The sequence below is a fragment of the Convolutriloba macropyga genome, chromosome 14 (assembly GCF_964194025.1).
Source record: "Convolutriloba macropyga chromosome 14, txConMacr16.3, whole genome shotgun sequence".
Taxonomy (NCBI): Eukaryota; Metazoa; Xenacoelomorpha; order Acoela; family Convolutidae; genus Convolutriloba; species Convolutriloba macropyga.
In genome coordinates this window covers 31,540,944-31,567,540 of record NC_134481.1, presented here as the reverse complement: position 1 = coordinate 31,567,540, position 26,597 = coordinate 31,540,944, and the positions used below count along the sequence as shown (strand labels likewise).

The 26,597-nt window shown below is 35.3% G+C and overlaps 1 protein-coding gene across 1 annotated transcript; it reads right to left on the bottom strand.

Annotated features, from left to right (window-relative positions):
* Positions 1–12,353: 12,353 nt before the first annotated feature.
* LOC142353311 (uncharacterized) lies at positions 12,354–25,468 on the bottom strand. Its single transcript, XM_075405543.1, has 2 exons — positions 25,356–25,468; positions 12,354–12,941 (listed from the first exon to the last, which is right to left on the bottom strand). The coding sequence occupies exons 1-2, from the start codon at positions 25,417–25,419 to the stop codon at positions 12,559–12,561; spliced, it is 447 nt and encodes a 148-aa protein (XP_075261658.1). The 5' UTR covers positions 25,420–25,468; the 3' UTR covers positions 12,354–12,558.
* Between the last annotated feature and the right edge of the window lie 1,129 nt (positions 25,469–26,597).

The window sequence follows — 26,597 nt, the reverse complement described above, 5'->3', positions numbered from 1 at the left end:
AAGCACTAGATAACATACATCCACATATTAAATTAACCTCTTTTGATAACGTACGATATACAAACCTACTGGTTAAACATTAGAATAAACAAAATTCACAATTAGATTCGTGTCAAGGATTTATAACACTACATATAACTTACTTATATTGTACAGTGGCTTAGAAACTAAAAAGCAAGAACAAGAGATGAATCGGTCTGGTTGGAGGATGCAAAAGTTTATTAAAAGAACTATGTATATACAAAAGTTTTACGCTATTGGTGGTTTTCATTTGGATTTTCCATTTACACCTAGATATTATCTTATAAAACAGAATGCGGATAATAAATGCTTATTTTGGAAAAAAAATTGCTTTTTTACATCCTGCAAAAGATTATCCCAAAAAAGTCAGTATATATAAAAAAGCAGAGTATAAGTTTGAAACAAGGTTCCCACCACGTGAGCGTCTCTATGATTATATTCAATTAAAGAAGATACAAGAAGAGAAAAAGGATGTAGTACTATTTATTATGTTTAATCTAAATAAAGAGAGAAATATTAATCCATTATTAATCAACCGTGATGATACTAAAGATTGTATTAAAAATTGTTATAACTGACACTGTCTGTTTCGTTCAAAAAGTTTCTTAATCTTGAGGACATCTTATCATAAATGTTATCCGTATTAGAAATGATTTGTGTGTTTTAGAACTGTGAAGGCATTAAATATTCATTTAGAAATGTGTTCTGATCAAAGTTCACACCTTGGAAGAGGAACATTCCATAAGGATGATTATCTGAGGTTTGATAAGTTCCATTATAAAAACAGCGGATTGTTCATAATGATATATGATTTTGAATGTGTAATGGAGGATAATGAACATATTCTTGTTGCTTGAGCATTAATTATTAAAAGTGATTATCGGGATATATTGGAAAAAAGATTAGATTATCTTGTTGGTGCCATTATATGCTTGTGATGCATCTAAGATGATAATCATCTATTAATAACAGAGCTGGCAAAACAAACATGCCTCTTAAAGAAGAGACTGTATCTCCATTAACCATTAACTCTTACTATTGTGAAAAGAAGTTAGGTAATAACACTGTAAGAGATCACGATCACTTAAATGGTCTTATTGGAAGCTATCCGCACAATAGATGTAACCTTCCAGCCAAGAATACCTTTCTGCCATTATATGCCGATAATACATCTAAATATGATAATCATCTGTGTATAGCCAAAGTTGCCAGGAAGATTAGATGAAAGGTATTGGCTACAAATAATGGGAATTATATTAGAATTGATCCGGGCTATGCTAAAGCAATATATTTGTTTAGTCTCTTTCATCTTCTTAGCTTAGATGAAATTTCTAAAAAATTGAAAATTGAAGATTGTGTGATGCTGAATATATATGGTTGAGAGAGAAGGAAAGAAGTACTTCCATATGAATGTATAGAGTATGGATAAACTTAATGTAAGATCCTTCAGAAATCAGTGTATAGAATGTTTTAAAACAGTTTCTTTTTTTACATATGTTACTCCTATTTTATCTTGGTTATTCGGAATAAAATAGAATTTTGTTACACTTAAATATCAAAAGAAAGAAACCGTTAATATTTCTGATATATTAAAATATGGTGTTTTGAATGAGGCAATTTAGTTTATGTGTTAGTCCATGGTTGTGGCGAATGTAATAGAAATCAAGTAAACGCTATTTATACCGGTAAAGAGTTTATTTTAATTTAATCAGATTTTAATTCATTATATTTGTGTGCTATGGTGCAACAAGCTTTACATATTGGTGAAATTAGCGTTTGAAGTAGTGACCTATATACACGTCCAACTAGTACTCAAGGATATATTAATACTATTGTTATAGACTATAGAGATGAATTAATGAAACAGAGAAAGAAACATCCATTCTTTCCTCAACAGAAAAAAACAGAAAGCAGCAAAAGATTAGTTTACAGATTACCAAAATAAGTAGAAGAAGAAAAATTATAAACCAAATGAGAAACTAAGTTAAAACTAACTGAAAAAATTAATTATGTTATTGACGATGAGAGGTTAGTTTGGAATTTGAATCACAGGATGGAGTTGGAAGGGGTTAACTTCATATTTTTTTGTGTTTGAAATGGTTTCTGTTTACATTTCAAATCTGGGAGGTCGTATCAAAACATTTTTAAATAAAGTTGCTATTAGAGTTAATCTGCTTTTTTGTTAATTTATTTGTTTTCGCAACTTGGTTTCACGTGCTTTTTACACGTTCTCACTAGTTAAACTAGTATTTGGGATAAATCCATCGAAGTCAGTGGGGATAGAACCCAAACTACCCGTCTGATAATGTATAAGTTCCAGCTTAACTCAATATTAGTAGATTGCACCAAATGAGACAAGAAATGATTGTTTTCAAAATTATATGAAGGGAAATAGAGTAAAGTGTAAATGGTAGCGATTCGCCGCCTGCGATGCGGAAGCTACCACATACACATTACTGAAGTATAGTGAACTAGTTATTTTTGGCGTCCTTAGAACTGCCCACTAATCAAAATAAATGAGTATTTAAAAACTCTTGTAGCAATAGTTCATTGGAGTCATGAAATTTCTGGTTTTTTTTCGAACAATTGCTCTGAAAATCATCAGGACTGTACTTCGTGCACGTAAAACCTACCTAGGATTGTCTAAATTATCAGATTAACTGCACATAGAAACTACGCATAAACCTAATTCCTAAATAATGAGCTTTAATATCACAAACTCAAAATTTTGGCGCCTCTAAAGAAAGAACGTTACACGGTTAAATGTGCAAACATTTGAAATATTAGGAAGATTTATTAGTTTCTGGAACAGAACCATACATTGATGTCAATAAAAATTTGTAACACTTGCTCGAACACTTGCTCTGAAAATCATCAGGACTGTACTTCGTGCTCGTAAAACCTACCTAGGGTTGTCTAAAGTATCAGATTAACTGCACATAGAAACTACGCATAAACCTAAATCCTAAATACTGAGCTTTGATATCACAAACTCAAAATTTTGGCGCCTCTAAAGAAAGAACGTTACACGTTTAAATGTGAAAACATTTGAAATATTAGGAAGATTTATTATTTTCTGGAACAGAACCATACATTGATGTCAATAAAAAATTGTAATTGTATAGAATTGGGCTCTAATAACGGTGACACAATTACCCCATCACGCCATAAAACGTACTTTTTCAACGTAAAATGCAAACTTTGGTCTATTTGTGGACATTTGTGACAATATTCCAATGAATCTAAAATTGATTACTCTCACTTTATTAGTGTAGTTTTTTTACTATACAATTTCAACACAAAGTTTTCTGAAGAGCCAACTTATTGTTGAGTGCTAATTTTTTATGTTTACATTCCTAATCAGTTATTGTATTGCTAGCGATTTTGAGCGTTTATATACAATCTGTTTTCATTGCATTTATATCTAATTGACTCGTTTTTGATAAGTAGCATTTATAAAAGCAACAAATAAAAATAAATTTTTGTCAATTTTGAATCAGGCAAACACAACTATTTGGCGTTGTCTTTTTCTGGTTGGAAATGAGAAACAGCTCGATATGTATACAGCTTAGCAGCAACTTTTTCAATCATATTTAAAAGTTTCAATTTTCGAATTGAAAAATTGTAGAATCCTATTTAGGTATAGACCATGTTATTGAAAGAAATATATTAATTAACAACAGTAACTTTTAGGACACTTATTTAATTGCTTAAAAATGTCGAATGATCAATCATCAGAATAAGCTTATTATGTATTAATTATAATAATCCATCAGAGGCTGGTTGTAAGTGCTCCCAAATGAAAAATAATTTTTATGCAACAATTTGTCTATTATGAGATTTTACATGATAAATAGAATTCGATTAAACCTTGATTTTTGCAGTTGGTTGATCTAAGTATAGACATCTAAGTATTTGAAATTGGACATCTAATTATATATATATATATATATATATATATATATATATATATATATATAATTAGATGTCCAATTTCAAATACTTAGATGTCCAATGTCCTACCAGAGTGTCCTACAACTGTCCTACGGCTGGCTTACAATTGTCGTTCAACTGTCGTACAACTGTCCTACCAAAGTGTCCACTGATCAGACTAAAGTGCGTTCGAAACAGCGTGTACGCTTGGAGTGCGCTCGAAGTAGTCTCTCAAATGACCTCTGATCAGACTGAAACCAGACCATTGTGCAGACGATTGCGCCAACACGGTCCAGACCAAACCCACACTATTGTCCAGACGATTTCGCGCTCAAAATGTCTTCTATAGACTATTGTGCGCTAATCAGACTACTGTGCTGTCGAAAGGAACTCCTGATCAGAGTAATGTGCGCTCCTAACCGCCTCTGATCAGACTCAATTAGGCTCAAAATAGTCTGATCAGCGAACAGTTTTCACTATGAACGCATCTCTTTTATTTTGCTATGATATACTTATTTGATAAAAATTGATGGGTTTAAAAGCGCAATTCTAAAAAAATTGCTAAGTAAAATAAAACCCAACTGTTCAGAAAATTTTTTTAGTATACCCTTAGTGCATATTTTTGAGTCAATTGATGAACTTAGAGAGCTTTCCATGCGAAACATCGCGGTCTACAGTTGATCAAAATTTAATCTTAAGGGGACCGGCATTTGCTATCAGCTGGACCCCTTTGGTTCTCATCAGAGCAATCACTTTAGATGTGTCTCTGGTCAGAATGCTGCTTTTTGTTGTCTCTTGGCACTGCCAACATCTCTCAGTAAAGAATAATAAAAAACGAAAGAAAAAATTGAGCTCGAAATGGTCTCTGATAAGACTAATGTGCGCGTGAATCCGCCTCTGGTCAGATGATCCCAGACGGAAATGACCTGTGATCAGACCATAACCATCCGGAAGTGACCTCTGATCAGACCTATCACCTGATCGGAGTGATCTCTGATCATACTATTGAGCGCTCGAATCAAATCCCAGACCCTGCATTTTTGGGTCTGGAAACACACCGTGTGAGTTGGACTTGGGTCTGATCAGAGGTCGCTTCCGTCTGGCACCTCAGCCTGGGTACGTATTAATAATATCGTTATTCATAATGAAAAGTTAGTCAGGAATGCACGTTATTTTTCGTTGGTCATGAAAACAGAACTTTAGTCATAACTATAGATGCTGCATCTACTGTTACTTTTACTTTTATTAAAAGAGTTTTCCAACTGTTCTGTGTCTTAAAGCTTGAGGATAACACAATCGCTGCTAATTAAGGAGTTATTGGCTGATTCCGACTGAATTGATTGGACATTTCAAACTGTTTTTGCTTGCATCTCGTCATACGCATCCATTTGTAGAACTCTGAACATCTCATTTGATCCAACAATTATTTATCTTTTGTCAAAAGAAATTGACTGCATGACAGTCCGATCATGTTTGTTCAGATGCCAATTCTGAACAATGTCGTCTTTTGTTTATTAATAGAGCATTGAGACAGAAAACAAAAAAAAAGTTCTGTTCGTGTGCTAAACAGGAACACATACGTCATATCTATCAAAATATTTTTCAGTTTCAACGATGAAGAAGAGAAAAACACTCGCAGAATATTCATTGTATATCAAAAAATCACATACACATAACAACAACGTAAATTATGTTGTAATGAGACAAATTGTTATCAGAAAGACTATGAAGCAAAAACTTATAAATTTTTCTTGACACGCAATGAAACCAAAAAACATAGCTTCACTTTATATCCTCATTACAAAAAGTTAGGCCATAACAAAAACGGTTTTTTTCAGATCCTCTTACAAACGAAAATCAAAAGACGTTTTTTTGTGGAATCAATTAGGGGCTGATGAGGGGCGATTGCAAGAAAAGTACTCGAACGTCCTATTTGAGAGTCATTGCAAGCTGAAATGTTGAGTATAGAGATTTAATTTTTTAGAACTGCATACCAAAGACATTAAATTCCCTTCAGAGTTTTTTTCAAAAAGAATTCATATGTTTATTTAGGATTTTGCAATGAAGGAGACATGAAAGGTTGTAGTCATATGTTTTTTTAGAAAAACAAGTTGTTTTTACATTTTCCTAAATTATTTAAATTCTGCTCGCCGAAACAGAAATTTATCAGCGCCCAATTGTTTCGCTACTATTTTTAAGAGTGCTTGCTGAGTTCCTTTGGTACGAGATTTACGTGTCTCAATTCGATATTTTCGAGCAGAAAATTCTTGAATATCTTTTAATGTTATAATGGTTTTAGGATTTTTTGTATAATTTTTCAAAAATAAACCCAGACACGTCACTCAGATCTGACAGGCTGAGTCTAGTTAAACCTGGAAGCATTCTAAGGACCTCTGAAGATAAAAAGCTTGTTTATTAACTGAAGAAAGAAGTGATTTTTGTTGGTTTTCTATTAAACAAGTTATCAGCGGTATCGAAATCTAATCAAAAAGATTACTTTGTTAATTCTTAAAAAACTGAGGCTTCTGGAAGTTTCTATAAATAAATGACACGAAAGTTTCAGTAATCAACGGGAAACGAGCAAAAAAATGATTTTTTCTCGCACTTTCTATATATAGACACTGCCTTTTTAACTTCTAACATAAAAAACAATATGTTTGAGTCCCTTCAAACCTACCCAGAAAAATACAAGCGCGACTTCGAAAAAAGAAATTCAAACAAAAACGGGCAACATGGTTAAAATAATTTAAACTTAGAATTCTTGTTGAATCATTGGATCTGGAATAGGACATTCAAATCAACAAATAAAGCGTTATTAGACCATGGTTTTTGTGCTGATTGAAAAGTTTTCTTAATATTCTCCACAAACCTGCACCATCACGCACCGCTAATGTTTAGCGCTCAAGAGAGAGGTTTTTATGATAATAATCAATGCTTAACGCACGAATTGAGAAATTTGATTGGTTGAAAAAAAATTTTTTTTGCTCTATTCTTCCGTTTTGGTAATGAACTTTGCATTTTGTCATTCATTTTTTTCCAAAACAACAGCCCACTTACAAATAACATTAGATTTTTTTTCAAACGAATAATTGATAAAAGGGGCCAAAAAACACTAAAAAGATAGCAAATTTTCAGAACAGATCGTTCATATTTTTAAATGTTCAAGCTTCCTGCCAGCATCCATAGACATTTTAAAATATCATTAAAAATTGAACTCAAACGGTTAAACAATAGAATTTGTTCTCAGCTTTCGTTTCACTCAATAACGGTGAAACAGCAGGTCCACTTCAAAAAGAATTTAATGATTTCTTAAATCCCGCAAGCTGGACAATAGTAAGTGCCTAAATTTTGCTCTCCAATTATGTCTACAGAAAATTACACTTCATCAAAATTGTCATAAGTCAAACTGACACCGATTTACTGTGAGACCAAAGATACTTTGTTTTTTTATTTGAAAACAAAACATTGATTCCCAAAGGTTTTGTGAATTAACCGAACATGTGATTGAACCGTTTTTCACGAAACAAGAACAGAGCACGAAATTAAGTATTATTTTTCGCCGAAACTGCAGTAAAAACGATTGGAATTAAATTGTAGGGTTGTACCGTAATGCAAAAACGTTCAAAAAAGCTGACTCGAAAGAGTATAAAAGAATAGATTTGCTGACTTCATTTGTGTTCTTTGCTGCAACACTGTAAACGTTAATTTAACTTAGTAAATTGTAATTACTTTCCGAGCTATGAAAAGACAGAGATTAGTGATTTTTAACTTCTCACCTGACATTTTTTTTTGAATCCAGAAGCAACCCAGGAAATCAAATATAGTCACAGAAATGCTGTTAATGTCTTTATATACAAAATTATCAGAACCGCGCTTTTGATATTTCTCCAAATGAAACTCTGGAAAAATGGCGTCTGCAAATTTGACAGAGCATCGAGTCAGTCAGATATCAAACTTTTTAACATAAAATATCTATTTTAATGATTAGTGGAATCGGAATTGTCTTTGGAGGTTTTTTCCACAATTTATCGGAGAAAGTGGAATGAGGTGTAAAATGACGAATTAATTGTGACATAAATTTTTAGATAAAAACGAGCGATAAAACAAGAATCTCCACAGAAACAGATATAAAAACATCGGACCTCTCTAAAATGAAGAGTTGCAAATTTTCAATTTTATGTGTTTCCGCTAACCTATTTTGAAATTTTCGCTGTTATTAGAGCGTTCATCAAAACTCTTTAAATAAACGGTTCAAAAATGAACAAATTGCTCATTTGATTTTGGTTTGAGTTCAGTTTTTTGACCATAGGTGTTTAAATGGTGTAATATGCCGAAAAAAAATTCTGTTTGTGAAAAACAAAGAAATGAAACTTACTCTAAGAAGAACTGTGATTTGTTTGTAAGATAATTTTACATATTGCAGCTTTTAACGATAATTTACAATTTTTAGAAGGAAAAACAGAAATTAATATGTTGAGAGTGTTATTTAAAATATTCTTTGCATGAAAGAAAAGTGTGTAAAAGCTTTTTTGTTCAACGGTTATTTAACTTTTGGTTATATGTATTTTGGTTTCTTGTATTTTGTACGGTTTAGGTGTATAAACATATTTTTGGCGGCAATTAAATTTTCATTTCTTTATTTGAAACTTTTGGTTTCTTGTATTTTGTACAATTTAGGTGTAAAAAAACGTTTTTGGTGGCAATCAAACGTTTATTTCTTTTTTTTTTCAAAAACAGAAGCAGAAGAATGTGCTGCTTGAGAGTGATAAGATCGTGATAAAAAAATTGACCTTCTCCGTTTGTGCCCCCCACCAGCTTAGTGGGTGCATATTGTTTGCACCCACCAAACGCACGTGCCATATTTTTACATAATGATTTACCTTGCAAAGACACGTGCTCTGTAACTGGGGGGAGCAGAACATCCTGGGGGACACAAACGGAAAAGACCCAAAATTTTTTTCAAGACTTCCAATTAAAATGGGATAGATTTTATTATCATCAGCTGTGTCAGTTTCCAAATAACTTTTCCAAATTTTGTCGCTAAATTTTTCCGCTTTATTTCGAACTTGATCAATAGAAAAGTCAATGTCCAATCATAATAACAAATAGTACTCTGAGCATCCACTAATGACACTTTTAGTCGACATTTATATCACGCGATCGGTTGGTAAAAATCAAATTCAGGGACAGAAGAAATTAATATTGACTATTCAAATGCGTATTATTACCATACTGTTTCTCCTATTTATAATGAACAGACTCGGATCAAGTAAAGATGCTTCAAAATTGGTTGTTTCTAAATGTATCTTGGGATTAGGGAAGCAGTTTCATTCTGACTGTTTGAGCTCATAATTGTTTTTCTTCAATTTGATCACTAATTTCTTACCTGTTAAAACCATTTCTTGATATTCCTTCTGGTTGAAGCTTGTAAAAAGCTTCTTCAATTGGGGCAAAATCAGGTAGGGTGGCTTGATTTTCATCCGTTGAGGAATGTTGCCTATATTAGCAAGTATAGTATGTACAGTATTTAATCTGGTCGTAGGGATAAAGATATTGATGAAGTCCACACCCTCTGGTTGACTCTACCGCTTTGCAACAAAACATGCGTTGCATTTGCTTTTTAAATTTTCGGGAAAAAGCCATATGCGTAACGTAGTCCGTCAATTTTGTCCTGGCCTTTCTTTGTGACTATGCTATTAAAATACATTCATCCTTTAACTAACTATAGCTCATAATTTTGCGGCTCCAAGACATTTTTTCTGTTTTTAGCAGTAGCAGCCATTCATAGTTCGGTATCTGCGGTAATCAAGATGAGTTTGGCGTCCTTTTTAGGAGTTTCTTTTTTAAGTTTATCTCTGTAACAAAGGCCGAGAAGGCTTCAGAAAACACCCGGGTTGAAATATCTTTGATTTAATAATAGGGTTATATTTAACTTCATGGTGGCTTTACTTGTTTCACAGTACGATCATAGTATGAAAGCTAAGATTTCAAAAATGATCCTAGAAAGATTACCAAGAATCAAGCATCTTCTTTTCTTCAATTTACCTTTTCATTTCTTTTGATCGTGATCCACCAAAACAACCGGAAATCAAAACGTTTTGAAAAGTCGGGCGCAATATTAAAGAATAAATCTTTCTATATTATTATATTTTTGCGAAACTTGCGAAACGAAAATTTCCCTCTAATTTTAATTCGTTCACTAAAAACTTTAAAAAATTCCAAAGTTAATGTTTTAGCGCACCAAAATATCTTTAATCGCTTAAAAACATTTCAATGCTGACCAAGTATAATTTAATAGTGAAAATTGAATTCAGATCTTAAACATTTTGTATTAAGAGTTTTTTTAAAAAAATTTGTTAAGCCTGAAAAATTAAAAGTCTCAAGTACCCACGCCCAAATTTGAAAAGCATATGGAGCAAATCTTGCACTGCCACCAACTTCCAGGTAGTCAAATGTGGATTCATATAAGATATACTAAAATTAATTGGTCACTGACAAAAAATCACGGAAATTTTTGTCATCAGTCGTATTTTACATGTCATACATCAGATTGTGCAAATTTCAAGAAATTGTTTTGATTTCCAAAGAAAATGAAGATTATACAGATTTTCGGCTGTCATTCTTCTGTATCATTAAGACAAAGAGGTATATCCACAATTTTCTGCCTTAGTAAAAACCGCGCGAAAAATAAATACATAAAATGAATGAAACTAGTAACAAGCTTTGCATCTTATTTTTCGAAAAAGAGGTTACGCCTTTTTTGCAAAATTGAGATACCTTAAAATTGTAAAAACCGATGACAACTCTTGTAGCACGTTTCCACTCGTTTTAGGTATCTATTTTTTGTAACAAAATTGTCTCCATTTCGCAATAGAGCTTTATTAAAACCGCGCTTGTGAGCATGCAAAAGTAATTCAAAGCTTTAATAATTGAGCAAACAAAAGTGATTTGAAGCTTTTGAAGCGATTTTAAGATACAATTAATGACGATAAAATATATATTTGCTTAGAGATTTGGCTTTTGTTGTTTTTTAGTGAAAGTCCTTTCATATGTGAGATAACCTTATTTTCCAGTATCATTGCAGCAGATACACTGCAGCAGATAGACTCCTGTAAACCTGTAAATAGAGGCTAAGAAATCAATAAACACCTATAAACCTTTAAAAATGTGCAAAAAATTTTAAATTCAAAAACTAATAGACCCTTGAAAACCTGTAAAAACACACAGAAATGCTGTCAAGCAATGGAGGGATTTTTTTAGAAAAAAAATATAGACATCCAAAACACTCGCAGAATTGAGGGAGAGACAAAAAAAGAAGACACCTGTAAACCTGTAAATAGACGCAAAAATATTGAACAAACTCAGTGTAAAAATTTGCTGAGTTCAAATGCAAATCATCTACTGAATCGAATTTATCGAGAGAAAAATCATGAATTTTTTCTCATCTGATTTTTTACCGATTTTTTTCTGTCCAATCTTATCTTTTTATAGACAACTGAGAGGAGTTATTAAGTTGATGCAGGACAAACCTTCAGTTTTTAGATTAAAAAGATTACCTAATGGCTATGTTTTTTTGATGAAATAGTCTATTGAACCATATAGCAATAAAAAAATTTTCAAACTGAAGCAAAATTTAATATAATAAGCAAACTGTCAAATTTTAATAAAATTATCTCAGAATGATGCTTGAATACAAAAAAGCCTGAAAAACCATGAAGAAATAGTGAGGCGACAATCGAAAATATCAGCTGATGCTATTTTCATTTTTCATCACCCTGCAAAGAAACTGGAAATTTTCAGAAAAAAATTTATTTTAAAATTTTCTGAAAAATCCCTAAAAAAAGGTTTTGGGTGATGTCAATTCCATTTTCCGACCTACCACTTGCATCAAATAAAAACATTGTGATAAAATTGAGCCCTATATGGTAATCTAAGGTATGTAAACTAATGAATGTAAAATTCCTGTAAACAATTTATATTCACTTAATTCCTTTCAATTAATAAACGCACATTAAATTAAGCTTATTTGCGGATTACATGCATTCAGTACGAAACTCAGTTACATTCAGTGTGAATTAGAATTTTCTTGCATGCGAAGAAGAGATACATAAATCGAGCTGATTTCGTGATACGTAGCGCGCGAAAAATAGGAATCACTGCTTGTATCTCAAATTTGCTGTTATAATTTGGACCCTTTTGCCAACGCGGGTAGCGCAATTCCCTTCAATTTTCCCTGTTTTTGCTAACATTTCTAATTTTCGCAAAATTATTGCATTTTCAATGTGTTAACATAGGAAAAACGAACAAGAGAGGCGATACACAGATCGGACAAAATTGCTCATGACGATTTGGGTATACCTATGCGGCGGAATGATGATTCCTGTATGAATTACAAGAAATCATGTATGATATTTTATATGTTTTCAAGGAAATCGTACAATTCGTATGTAACATAACTTGATTATTAAAACTCTTCTAAGACTTTGTTTCTTTGTTTTTTGTTCCTAAAAATGCCATTTCGACATAACTAGAAATAGCCTCAAGCAATTAATATTGTATAATAGTTATTTCTTGGGTAGATAAAATTAATTTCTTCGCATATCTCTAGCAGGGGCTCATTTGTACAATTCCAGCACAACAGTTGTAGATGTTCGGATTGTAAGTATTCACACCGCAGCACGACTGCCCACCTCCAATATGGAGAACCCCCGCACAACAGGTGAATGTTGATGGGTCATAACTGTTCACACCGCAGCACGACTGCCCACCTCCAATATGGAGAACCCCAGCACAACAGGTGAATGTTGATGGGTCATAACTCTTCACACCGCAGCATGACTGACCTCCCCCGACATTGAGAACCCCCGCACAACAGGTGAATGTTGATGGGTCATAACTGTTCACACCGCAGCACGACTGCCCACCTCCGATATGGAGAACACCCGCACAACAAGTGTACAGGTCTGAATCGTATTGACCACATGAAGCTAACAATAAAATTTTCTCAATTTTTGACCCCTAATACAACTTTTTTAAAAAACATTTGGCTCTATTTTGTGAACCAAATAGAATAAAAAATAGTGCTAATTCCCAAAATAGTTTCTTCCTCGCTTTTAATTGTTTAGTTCGATATGGTTGTTTGGAGTAATTAGACGATTAAATATTATGATTTTTGCTGACTATTGAGAAGCAAAACTATACTAAATCTGAAGAATTTGCTGCTATTTTGATTTTAAATAGCTTTTTGAGTACTTGGATTGCGATTTCACTGCGATTTCGCGGAGCAATTCAAGATAATCTTATTTTTAGTAGCTTCAGAATTAGAGTAGCGGAAGAGAAGAGAATTGCGCGACTGAACTCGAGTTGTGTTGGAGCTGAGCTCGCTAAGCTTGCGTAGGCGGGAAAATAGAAACAAAACACTTTCTGTTGTCCTAGTCATTTAATAGTTATAGTTCTAGTTCTAGTTACAGTTTGTCACGTGAGAAAAAAGAGAAAAGGGGGAAATAACAAAAGCAACACACAGAACTCAACGTAGCAGCCGCAGAAAACGGCTAAAAGTATAACTCAAAAAATTTTGCAAAATAAATTGTCTTGAGCAGTAAATAACGTGTTACTGTGTCTTGAAATAGAAATATTCCTGAGCAGTAAATTGTTACTGTGTCTTGTTTTCAAAATATTATTCTTGAGCAGTAAATTCTGTTACTGTGTCTTGTATCTACGAATTATTCGAGCTGAAATTCAACTGTTACAACCCCAACTTCTGGTATTCTCAACTTGTGAGTACAAACAGCAAAAGCCAACTTAAGTTAAATTCAAATATTTTTGCACAAACAGGTCTTAGACATATATCTTTGAACGAACTGGGCGGTGTAAAACTTTCTTTGTGAAACACAAGGAGAGCAGCCGTTACATTTGGTCCGCCGACCCGGACAGTGGAATAAACTGCTGTCCAACCCAACAGTCGAAGTGAGCGAGAACAAAACTCAACGAGCAATTCAACAACGCGAAGCCAATTAGGCAAAGCAGATAGGAACTTTGAAAAGCATAACTCAATTAAAGCAAACAAACAAAGGAGCTGTAGAGATTCAAGCTGCAGTCCCGAAGTACACAAGAAGTGACTCCGTCACAGAGTCAAAGCGTTTTGGATCGTCAGATCAACAACTTGCGAAACAACTGGATTGAGAAACAGAAGAAGGTTTTGAGCTCATTAAGAATCAAGATCGACCAAGCAAGCTCAAGACTCTTTATCAGCAGATACTGCAATTGGACGACAGCGTTCAAAAACTCGTGAATAAGAAAGCTGAGACTCTCCGAGACCCAGATATTTCTTTAAAACGCAAACTTGAGACAGAAAAATACTTTCAACATTTGAACGCAGAGTGGTTACCGTATATCCACGGAGAGACAAACATGTCAAGCCAGCAAAGCCAGTCAACTCTTCATGCCAATGGAGAGCAACCGCCAGCGTATAATGTGCATCAGATAGAACAAAACGTTGGAATTCCAGAGTTTAACCAAAACCATGATAGCACAAGCTATGCAACGACGAATACGGTTACACGAATCGTTTTGGATACATCTTCAGTGGAACGTCGGGTTGAAGAACGAATGAATGAATTCGAAAATGAATTCGAAAGAAAGTTGCAAATCGAACGAGCACAATTTGATCGAAAGAGGTTGGAGCTAGAAATGCAAATGAAAGAACTAGAGATGCAACATCAGCTTCGGCAAAAGGAGCGAGACCTAGAGCGCCAATTGCAAAAAACAGCCTTGGAGAAAGATGACTTACGTTCTCAATCGACTAAGGCGCGTGACAAGTCACCTTTCAATTGGACCCCAAAAGGGAGAGAGGTCTCGGAGTGGGCGAATTCGATGAACGACACGCAAACACCAATTCGACCAAGAGCTCGCTTCGACGTCAACCCTGAACGGAATAAGCATAGGCATTACCCATGGTACCTAAACTCTCGTGAACGCTCAGTAGGTGCTGAAGAGCGGGATATATCGCCGATAGCTGGAAGGCACTACAACACTGGACATTCAAGCAGTAGTTTACCAAAATTGAGGTTGAAAAATTTTGACGGAAACCCGCTGGAGTGGCCTGAGTGGTCTAGCATGTTCATAGCAACAGTAGATAAACGCATGATTCCCGACTCAGAGAAAATGAGCCATTTGAAGACTCTGCTAACAGGCAAAGCAAAATCTGCAATCTCGGGAATGGGCTATTCTGGACAGTTTTATAGTGCTGCCTGGAGCATTTTAGAAAGAAAATTTGGAAGAACGCATGTAATTATAGATGCGCAGCTCGAGAGCCTACGAAAAGCTAATCAAGTGAAACCTCATGAATCAACTAGCCTGATAAATTTTTCTGTTATTGTATCTAACTTCGTGAACGTGCTCAAAGAGTACAAACATATTGGTGATTTGCAATCAAGTTCGACATTGTACATGGCAGTTGATAAGCTACCTCAAGTTCTTAAAGAAAAATGGTGGTTCTACGTCGATGACAAAGAAGAGGACTGGCCTGATCTAATCATGTTTGAAAAATGGCTATTACGAATGGCATTCGTGCATGAAGGAATTTCATCGTTTAAAGGGGAACAGAAAGAAGAAGATCGACGCAACACAAATAGAGAAAAACGATTCTCGAAGACATCGAACTTCAGTGCAAGTTCAAACCTGCAAGAAACCAAGCAGACGCAAAACAACCACTGTTCACTAGCGGATGGCACTCATAAAATATGGAACTGTCCAATATTTAAGAATATGAATGTCACCGATCGCTCTGCAGCAGTGAGAAAAGAACGCTTATGTTATGGATGTCTGGGGAAAGGGCATGCAATCAAAGATTGTAAAGTCCACCCGTGCGGTATAAATGGATGTACCAAAAAGCACAACAGACTGCTACACTCAGAAAACCAAATGGACGAGGGTAGTCACGCAGTTAACGTAAGCGCAGCAACAATCAACCAGAGTAACCAAGTTACTAGTTTTCTTCAAATAGTTCCGGTATCGGTTCAGAGTGGGGGTAACAGGTTGACTACCTACGCTTTCCTCGATAGTGGTTCAACAGTATCATTCATCGATCAAAGTGTTAAGGATCAACTACAAGCCAAAGGCACGGACGTTACCTTGAACATAGCTGGCATACACGGGACGCAAGATTTGAGGACAGAGAAGGTTCCTATCACATTAAAGGGACTATATTCAAAGGTGCATTCAATTGAAGCGTTTGCACACCCATCAATCTCGTTGGGAAACACAACATATGACTACAAGGAACTGAAGAACGAATTCAGACACCTGAATGTTCTCACTAACAGAACATTCCACCTGATGGAAGTAGGCATCATACTTGGACAGGATGCCTACGAAATTCAACGTCCACTGGACTATAAGATTGGAACACGAAGTGAGCCTTTTGCCGTCTTAACAAAATTAGGATGGGTAGTCAGTGGTCCCATGACAGGCAAGAAAAGTCAAAATGTTTGTCATTTTGCCTTCACAGAAGATGTGAAAGTGTCAGAAAATATTCAATCATGGTGGGACATAGAAACTTATGCTTCCAAAATAAATGCTGTAAGTCAATCAAAGAAAGTGCAGCAAGCTCAGAAGTTTCTAGAGAACACGACAAACTTTACAGGCGAGCAGTACGAGGTGGGCATGCTCTGGAGTCAACCAGAACCCAATCTTCCAAACAACTACGGCTCAGCCCTTGGTCAGCTCTACTCACTGGAGCGAAGATTCCAAAGAGACCCAAATTTAAAAGAATTTTATCAACAGTCAATTGATACAGATGTGGAAAAGGGATTTGTGAAGATCCTTGGTAAATCGGAAGTCAAAGGCACTTTCGGAAAGGAATGGTATTTGCCACACCATCCAGTACTAAACCCCAACAAACCGGGTAAAGTTCGCCGTGTTTGCAACGCTGCAGCAAAATACAAGGATGTATGCCTAAATGACAAGTTGTTAGCCGGACCCGATTTGCTACACGGGTTGATCGGAACAATATTCAGATTTCGAGAAGGACCAATTGCTTTAACCGCAGATATTGAATCAATGTTTCTTCAAGTGCAAGTTCCTGATCGGGATAAAAGTTGATTGAGATTCCTGTGGCGACCAACAATGAACGAACCTGTGCAAATTTACGAGTATCAGCGTCATGTTTTCGGAGCAAAGAGTTCACCAACATGTGCCAACTACGCTCTGAAGAGAGTAGCGATCGATAACGAAGACGAGTTCCCAATTGCAGCAAAAACAATCCAAAACAACTTCTACATGGACGATTTCATCAAGTCAGTCGAAACACCTGAAGAAGCAATCAAGGTTTTCAAACAACTGCAACCTCTTCTCTCAAAACATGGATTTGAACTGAAGAAGTGGATCACCAACAGCGACTTGGTAACCAACGCAATCCCAGAGGACTTAAGATCAATCAGCAAAACAAAGCAGGTTGAAGTAGAACCCAGCCAGGAAGGGTCATCGGTGCTTGGGCTTCAGTGGACGATTACCGATGATAGTCTACAGGTTTGTAGAGGTACAAGCAGAGAAGTTGAGACCCCAATCACCCAAAATAAGATCTTATCTCTAGTTTCTTCAGTGTTTGATCTTCTTGGACTGTTTGCACCATTCAGTGTCCATATGAGACGACTCCTGAAGAGCATGTGGACCAAAAATGGACAACATTGGGACAACTCAGTAGAACCTAACGAAGAAGAAGATTTTCTGAAGTGGAAGGCGCAGCTTCCAGAAGTAGCAGAAACCAGCATTGATAGAAGATACTTCAGCACAGCCAAGGACAAATGGGAACTTCATGTGTTTGCCGACGCATCTGAAGACACAATGTGCGCTGTGGTATACCTACGTTCAAAGCCCAAAGAATACTCAGCAAACTTAGCATTTGTAATCGGAAAGTGCCGAGTCGCACCGATGCGACACCTTTCCATACCACGCTTGGAACTACAAGCAGCAGTGATGGCGGTGAGACTTAAAGAACAGATAGTGAAGGAACACGAAAGGAAGATTCACATTTGCAACTTTTGGTCAGACTCCACTACTGTTCTGCAATGGATTCATAGCTCCCACCGTAAGCAACAGGTGTTTGTTGCAAACAGAGTGGCTGAGATTTTGGACACAACTAATGTTTCACAGTGGAGTCATGTGAGTGGTATTAACAATCCAGCTGACATCGGGACACGAGCGATCGATGTTGACGAACTTAAGAGAAGCGAATGGCTCACTGGGCCGGCCTGGTTGAAGCAACGAGAGAACGAATGGCCTGAACAGTTGAATTTAACATTTGCTTCAGACGAACAAAACGACGAAATGGTCTTCTCAGTAAAGGTTGAAGAGAAGAAGCCGATGATTCAGTGGGAACGATTTAGCAGTTTCAATCGACTAGTAAATACAATGGCATACGTACAGCGCGTATTTATAAAACACAAACCGGCAACAAAAACACTAATTGTTGAAGAATGAGAGGGTGCACAAGCAAGCATCTTCAGACTACTGCAGCGAGAACAGTTTGCTGAAGAGATGAAATCTCTCAAGGCTGAAAAAGAAATTCCAAAAAACAGCAAAATCCTCCAGTTTTCACCATTCATTGACCAGCCAGGACTTTTTCGTGCCCAGGGCAGAATAGGTAAAAGTCAACTGAACTTCGAAACCAAGCATCCAATACTATTACATTGAAAGCACCATGTAGTTGAATTATTCTTGCAAAATGAACATAAGAATAATCATCACGAAGGTACTGAACATGTCAGAAACATAGTTCAGCAGAAATTCTGGATCCTAGGCATACGAAATGCTTTGAGATCGATCAAAAACAAATGCATTAGATGTCGAAAGGGAAGAGCCCAGACAAAGGCACCAGTAATAGCAGATCTACCTGAAGAACGATTAGTCGCATCAACAGTATTTTCGAATGTGGGCGTAGACTATTTCGGACCATTCACAGTGAAGATTGGTCGAAGAAACGAAAAGCGTTGGTGCTGTCTATTCACATGCCTTACTGTACGTGCGGTACATATAGAGATTGTACCAAAACTAAACACTGATAGTTGTCTGAAAGCAATTATGAGATTCATTGCAAGAAGAGGCAAACCGGTCAAAATGATTAGCGATAACGGGACAAACTTCGTTGGAGCTGAAAAAGAACTGGCAGAGTATATAGCAGCATGGAACAAGGTGCGAATTGAAGAACATCTGATTCAACAAGGTATCAGATGGAAGTTCAACCCACCTGCAGCACCACACTTTGGAGGAGTGTGAGAAAGACTGGTTAGGAGTTGCAAAAAGGCAATGTACGCAGTGCTGGGCAATCGATCAGTCACGGAGGATGTTCTGTCAACCACGATGTTTCTTGTTGAACAGATGCTGAATGCTAGACCGCTGACACAAGTCAGTTCTGATGCTATTACTCCAAACCATTTCCTACTTGGTAACAAGAACCTTTGTTTACCGTATCTATCAGGTGCAGTGCAATTTGTTGATCATAGAAAACTCTTCCGACAAACACAAGCTTACGCAGACCTCATCTGGGACAGATTCCGTAAAGAGTACTTGCCAACGTTGAACAGTCGTAAGAAATGGCAGACCACAACGGACAGAAGTCTTCAGCAGGGTGATCTTGTGTGGTTAGTGGAAGACAGTGACAAACGTGGATATTACAATATGGGTCGAATAACCGAAACCTTTGAAGGTTCCGACGGAGTGATTCGATCAGCGAAAATTCGAAAGAAAGATGGATACTACAAAAGACCAGTAGTAAAGCTCGCTACAGTGCTATCAATGGACGAAGATGTTTTCACGAAGGAAAACAGGGCCGGCGATGTTGGAGCTGAGCCCGCTAAGCTTGCGTAGGCGGGAAAATAGAAACAAAACACTTTGTGTTGTCCTAGTCATTTAATAGTTATAGTTCTAGTTCTAGTTACAGTTTGTCACGTGAGAAAAAAAGAGAAAAGGGGGAAATAACAAAAGCAACACACAGAACTCAACGTAGCAGCTGCAGAAAACGGCTAAAAGTATAACTCAGCAAAATTTTGCAAAATAAATTGTCTTGAGCAGTAAATTGTTACTGTGTCTTGTTTTCAAAATATTATTCTTGAGCAGTAAATTCTGTTACTGTGTCTTGTATCTACGAATTATTCGAGCTGAAATTCAACTGTTACAACCCCAACTTCTGGTATTCTCATCTTGTGAGTACAAACAGCAAAAGCCAACTTAAGTTAAATTCAAATATTTTTGCACAAACAGGTCTTAGACATATATCTTTGTCTTGGATTTGTTTTTTCTATCGGATTGAGCTGGTATACATAAAGAGATCCCGTATTGTGTGATCTGTAGCAATCCAGTTCAAATTGATAGTTGAAAAAACTAAGATTAGCCAACAATTACGAACAGAATAGTTAATGCAACGGTATGTACAGCAGAACGGATATACAGTTACAAAAGCGAACTGCATAAACGAAGTATCCGGACAGATTTTGTAACCACTCAGAACGAACTGGGTGGTGTAAAACTTTCTTTGTGAAACACAAGGAGAGCAGCCGTTACAAGTTGCAAAGTATAAGAGGACGAGTTCAACTGATAATTCAGAGAAGGGTTAACTTATACAAGTGTGAACAGAGTAGGTTTTCGCGGTAAAATTATGAACTCAATTATTTGTTGACTAATTGCTGTGCTCTAGAGCTTGCAGATAAAAATCATGAAATGTGAATATTGCACTTAAGCTGAAATTGTTAGTATGAATTGAGAAATTGTTTAATTTAGGGTTAAGCTCCCACCTAGATGCATTCGTTGACAAAACAATAGCGCAAAATGCAATTTTACATGGTAAACTGTTTGTTATAGAAGCCAGTATTAGTCAAACTTACATCAGCTGTTTTGTTTGTTTTTTATATCCAATCGATGTATACGGGAGGGCTACTTATATTTATTTATCAAACAAACGGGCGAATTTACTTACAGAGGAAATCCAGATACAAAAGGTCAGTTTTTCATACCCAGCTGTATTTTTAGTCCCACGTTCAAATTTTTATCAACATTGTTTGTAAAGTTACTGAATTTATGAAGCAAAATCTGGCTAAAATTATGGAAAATTATTTTCACGTGGGACTAAAATACAGCTGTTCATGGAAAACTAGCTCCCCTTCTGGTGGCATTCTGCGAATAAGCTAAACAGTTTTTCTGGAAATAACTCTAATAACCTTCTAATGATTATGTTTTGATTATTATAAAAATTAAAAGAATCTGCGGAAGGTTATAATCATACTATGGGTGGAGATTTTTTTCAGGAAAAGATGGTGAGCAGAATCATTGGACAAGTATTTGCACTTAGAGATAGCAAGAACCTCTACCTTTCATGGTCGCTCAGTAAGAAATTTGAGCTAAAAAGTCCAAACTTAAAATTGAACTGATATAATTAACAAATACAATATGCATTGAATTTTAAATTTCATCCAATAAAGTGCCAGGACGTGTCTATGTTAACACTGAAAAGCTCGTTGTAATCTCGCAACCATTATATGTTTTGTGAGATAATCTTAATTAAAAGGGAAAACAGAGGAAAAAAACTGCACCTAAAAACTTTCCAACTTTTTCAAGTTTTCCAAAAATGATCTCTTGTAACTTTTGGAGCTCAATAATTTTGGAAAAAATTTAACAGGAAGATTTTAAAGTTCAACTATTTTGATTATATTTACTAATTTTAAATGGAAATTTAGCATTTTGTGTGTTTTAATGTTCTTTGCTAGGAAAAAGGTGCATGTTGCTAATTTGTAGTTTACGCTGCCAGTTGAAACAGCAGGACCAAAAATATTTTCTCGATCACATTTTTTAAATTCGCTCCACTATGTTTCACTTGTTAGATTTTGTTCTTTTTATATTTGTAGGCAAGTTGGGAAAAGTAAGCGACAAAAATTCACTCTCAATATAGTTGTGTTTAATCGATTTAACATAATATAAAAAAATTTTTGCTCGGAAGAAGTTGAATGAGCAAACATTTTTTCCAAATAAACATCTGATCTTAAAGAGAGGAGGATGTGTAGAGGCAAACATTGCAAATTGATGCAAATACTTAAAAGAATGGCCGAGTAAGAAACAATTGAAGACCAGACAAAGTTTATTTTATTTGTTTTATTTAAGTTCCTGAATCAACAAGCTATTTTAAAAATTCCAGCCTAAATTTTCTAGTTTTATCCGGAAAAAAGAAGAAAGTTATTTAGAAGACAAGGAATAATTCAATTTTACCTTGGATCAACTGCTAAATACGAGTATTTTTTTCAAAAACAACTGAAATAACGGTTTTTGAGAAAATGGAGAAAGAACAAGGTTGTTTCTGCTCAATATTTTTTATTTGCCCTAATTGTTATATTGACCGTTAATTAAGACTTTTAATTTATTTGCAATTTGAATTTTTTGTAGATGCGAAAACAAAACTAGAGTTGTGTGATAGAAGATATACAGAAAAAAAAACAATCGAAAAGATGTGAAAAGATACAAAAATGAACAAAGCGTTAGAGCCAGCTTTTTTATGAGCAACAAAAACACAAACAATTTTTACTGTTTGGTTTTATTGGCAGAGCAATTTGGCGATTGGTAAGGTTTAGAATACGTGAAATTGAAAACAAATGAAAAATCTCCTTCGAAAAGACAAACGATTTTGGTGTTGTTTGCAGCCCTCTAAGTTGATATTTTGTCGTTCAATCTTATATAATACTACTATAATACTACTCTAGTATGTTAGAAAATTAATTCCTGTTGCTTCTGTGAAAATTCACTTGTATAGAAAATTTGAGAAAATGAAAAAAAACAAACATATATTCTCTTAATTTTTAAGCGAACTAAGAAACTCAATAAATAAAAATGTTTCACAATTGGTCTGAATTTTCACTTGAGCTGCCCAAGTGAAATCCATTTTAGCCAATATTAACAAACGACTCATTTTATATTTTTCCCAACGCATTCTCTTTTTTAACTTGTCGTTTTTCTTACCATTTAACGTTAAATTTTTTTTGTAATTTATTTCAGCAGACAATAACTGAACATTTTTCTGATTCATAAATTGAACACGAAGAGAATGGTTGATAATTTCAGAAAATTAGAAAAAAAATGTTAAAAAAGTTTTGATTTGTTATGATTCATTTTGCGTAAGTAACTTTTGCGCTGGAACTCAGTTTGGTCCTCTATTTGGTTTAATTTTGATCTAGATTTTGATTTGAGAATTAACCTATTGAAATGAACAGATAATTGATACATTGAAAAATGATATGCAGAAACCCAAAAAAATGATATTGAAAAATTCAAAAAAGAATTAAAGTTCTCAAAAATGAATAGACAACTTTTTTAATCTTAAGTTAGACATAAAATTGATGCCTGACTCATAACTAAATTTATTTTTAGCCGTACTGTTGATCTACGTTAAACACTTTTTTATTCAATGAAAAAAGCAGCAGTTGTCAGATGAATTTATTTCAAAAAAGCAGAGACCACAGCGATTAAAAAAGCAGATAATTTCTGAAAACAAAAAGGTTTTTTATTCCACCATTATCTCAAGGACATATTCAGGAAATGACAACACGTTTTTTAAGCACCAGAAATTTGATTGACATGCTAGTCTCAAAAACAAAAGAACTGGTTGAATACGGCTAATTACATTCAAAACGACAGAAAAAGCTTCAGAACATCACGAAAAAATATTTACCCCCAAATTTTACTGATTTTGGCTCCTCCTAACTCTACTATTATTAAAGCGTACTCAAAGACAGAGAAAATCACAATGGGAAGCAAGTTTGGAGAAATGATTTAGTGGGGAGAAGTATTAAACCGGTGAAAAGTAATATAGTGTTTTAGTTTAATAATAGATTTAGTTTTGGTTGTTGTACATTTCATACTCCAATATAGATCAGCAAATTTGCCCCACAGGAAAAAAGAAGAGTTTCTCATTCATCAAGCCCGGATGTTCCCCCCTAGATTATGTACTAGTCGCGTCCCTGTACTACTACTGTTTGAAAATTCGAAGTTGGTTTTTTTTTTTGTTGAAATCATCGGGATACATTTCAATCAGCCGTATATAGCATAAAGAAAATTTAATATCGAACAAAGAAGTACAAGAAAATTGAAACAATTTTTTAGAAATGTGGAGGATTGAAACAAAGAACTATACAAAAAGTGAATGGAAAAGAAATTCAGTATCCTTTGTCCAAAATCCTTTGAGAGTGCAAAGCAAATTTCTCAAAGCAAATGGATCACTCTAGTCACTTTGTCTTAAGAATCAACAATTTGCAAGCAAAGAGTTGTGAAATAAATTTTATTTTGTTTACCTCCACTTCTATACCTAGTGGAAAATCAAAACAGAAAGTTTTACCTATTTTTCTTTCTTTATAAAAAAACACTTCAAACAGAATGAACTCTAATTAACGTACAAAACAAAAATATGTAATAGAAGAAGCAGCGTGACATCGGAATACAAACACACACATTTATATATATATATATATATATATATATATGATTGTGTGTGTGGCTAATGTATTTACTTTTATATATAACATATACGATATAATCTTTGAGAGGTGTAGAAATCAAAAATTTTTCCGGTAAAGATTCTCGGATCTTTTCTGCTAGCGCCCCCCCCCCCCCAGCCTTATATAGCCAATAAATCTGCACCCCCCAAGATCTAAGTTTTCGCGAGTTGTAAGAACGATATTTGCATTTCATTTTAACAAGAGTGTCTAGTTAGATTGAAGGCACTTTTAGAATAGTTTCCTTTAAAAGTTTTGAAAAATCAAGCCCTTATTGTAGCCAATAACACCAAAAATGATCTAATACAGAAATTTTTATTGATGCTTACGTTATATGCAACAAATTTCGGTTGAATACGTAATACTTTCAAACCATAGCTGTGCTAGCTTTTAGTAAATGCATATTGCTCATATAATAATAATAATAATAATAATAATAATAATAATTGTGGTTTCTGCGTAATCGCAGTGGAACAGCATTAGGCCTACAGTAGCTTGTTTTCAGCTGCCCTTTTTCTTATTATTCCCCACATTTCAGACTGATCTTTTCATGAGCAGCATTGCTCTTTTTTTGGTGACTATAGCCACTTTTTTTTGCGTCTGAAACTTTCACGTGGTACCATCATTGCAGCCAACATTGGTCAGGCTATGGTCAACCTGAAGCCATGGTTAAGTAAGAGCTCATCCTCACACAGTTTACGTATAAGATTACTTAACTTTAACAATATGTTTACACATTTATAAATGGGGGGTGCCTAACGAAGCGGGGGGGGGGGGGGGGCGCTAGCAGAAAAGATCCAGATTCTCGTACAATAATGAAAAAAATGTAAAAAAATAATAAATGAGCAGATCCAGACGTTTAGACTATATACTTACAGCCTTCAGTCAACAACCCGAAAGAAAACAGAATTGAAACATGCAATAAAAGTTGAAGAATCATTGTTAATCTCTATTCGTTTTGCAATTATAACTAATATCTGGTTATTATAGCAAAGAGAAATTTAAGTGAAGTGGAATCAGTTTCTTTGTTTAATAAATACCAAATATGTCAAAAGTTTGAATTGAGCTTGGAAATACTAGTACAATTCGAAATAAACAAAACTGAAGTGTTTTTAAAGATATTTTGTTTAAGAGAACGTCGAGATATTTTGTTTACCCGGGTTGAATTTTTCCGCCCAAAATGATGTAAGAGTGGGGCTGCAATGGGAGGATTTTTTGGGAAAATGCAGCTTAAAACTCTTACGTCTTTTTCTGCATTGGGCTTCCAAGGGGGGTAAAATGGTGTAAGAGTGAGGGGGCAAAAAGACAAATTAACCCCCACTCTTACATCTTTTTTAGGCTGCCAAGGGGGTTAAAACAATGTAAGAGTTGGGGGGTAATTTGTCTTTTACCCCCTCACTCTTACACCATTTTACCCCCCTTGACAGACCAAAAAAGATGTAAGAGTGTGGGGTTAATTTTTCTTTTATCCCTTCACTCTTACACCATTTTACCCCCCTTGAAAGCCCAATGCAGCCCAAAAAAGAAGTAAGAGTTTTGGGCTGCTTTTTCCTAAAGAATCCTCCCATTGCAGCCCCACTCTTACGTCATTTTACCCCCCTTGGCATCCCAACTCTTACATCGTTTTACCGCCCTTGGCAGCCCAACTCTTACATCCGTTTACCCCCTCTGAACAAATTACCCCCTCACTCTTACACCATTTTACCCCCCTTGGCAGCCCAACTCTTACATCATTTTACCCCCTCTGAACAAATTACCTCCTCACTCATACACCATTTTACCCCCCTTGGCAGCCCAACTCTTACCTCATTTTACCCCCTCTGGACAAATTACCCCCTCACTCTTACATAATTTTACCCCCCTTGGCAGCCCAATTCTTACATCATTTTATCCCCCTGGCAGCCCAACTCTTACATCATTTAACCCCCTCAATCTTTTAGCCCCCATACCTGAAGACTGCCAGTCTTGAACCCACTACCTCTGTACCTTCAGCTGCGTCGCCTTTTCCTCCAGACCATCGATGCTTGTCCAGCTCTTGACGGTCTATATATATATATATAAATAATAATTGTTAGAATTGCCCCATCACAACGAATTACCCCCTCACTCTTACATCGT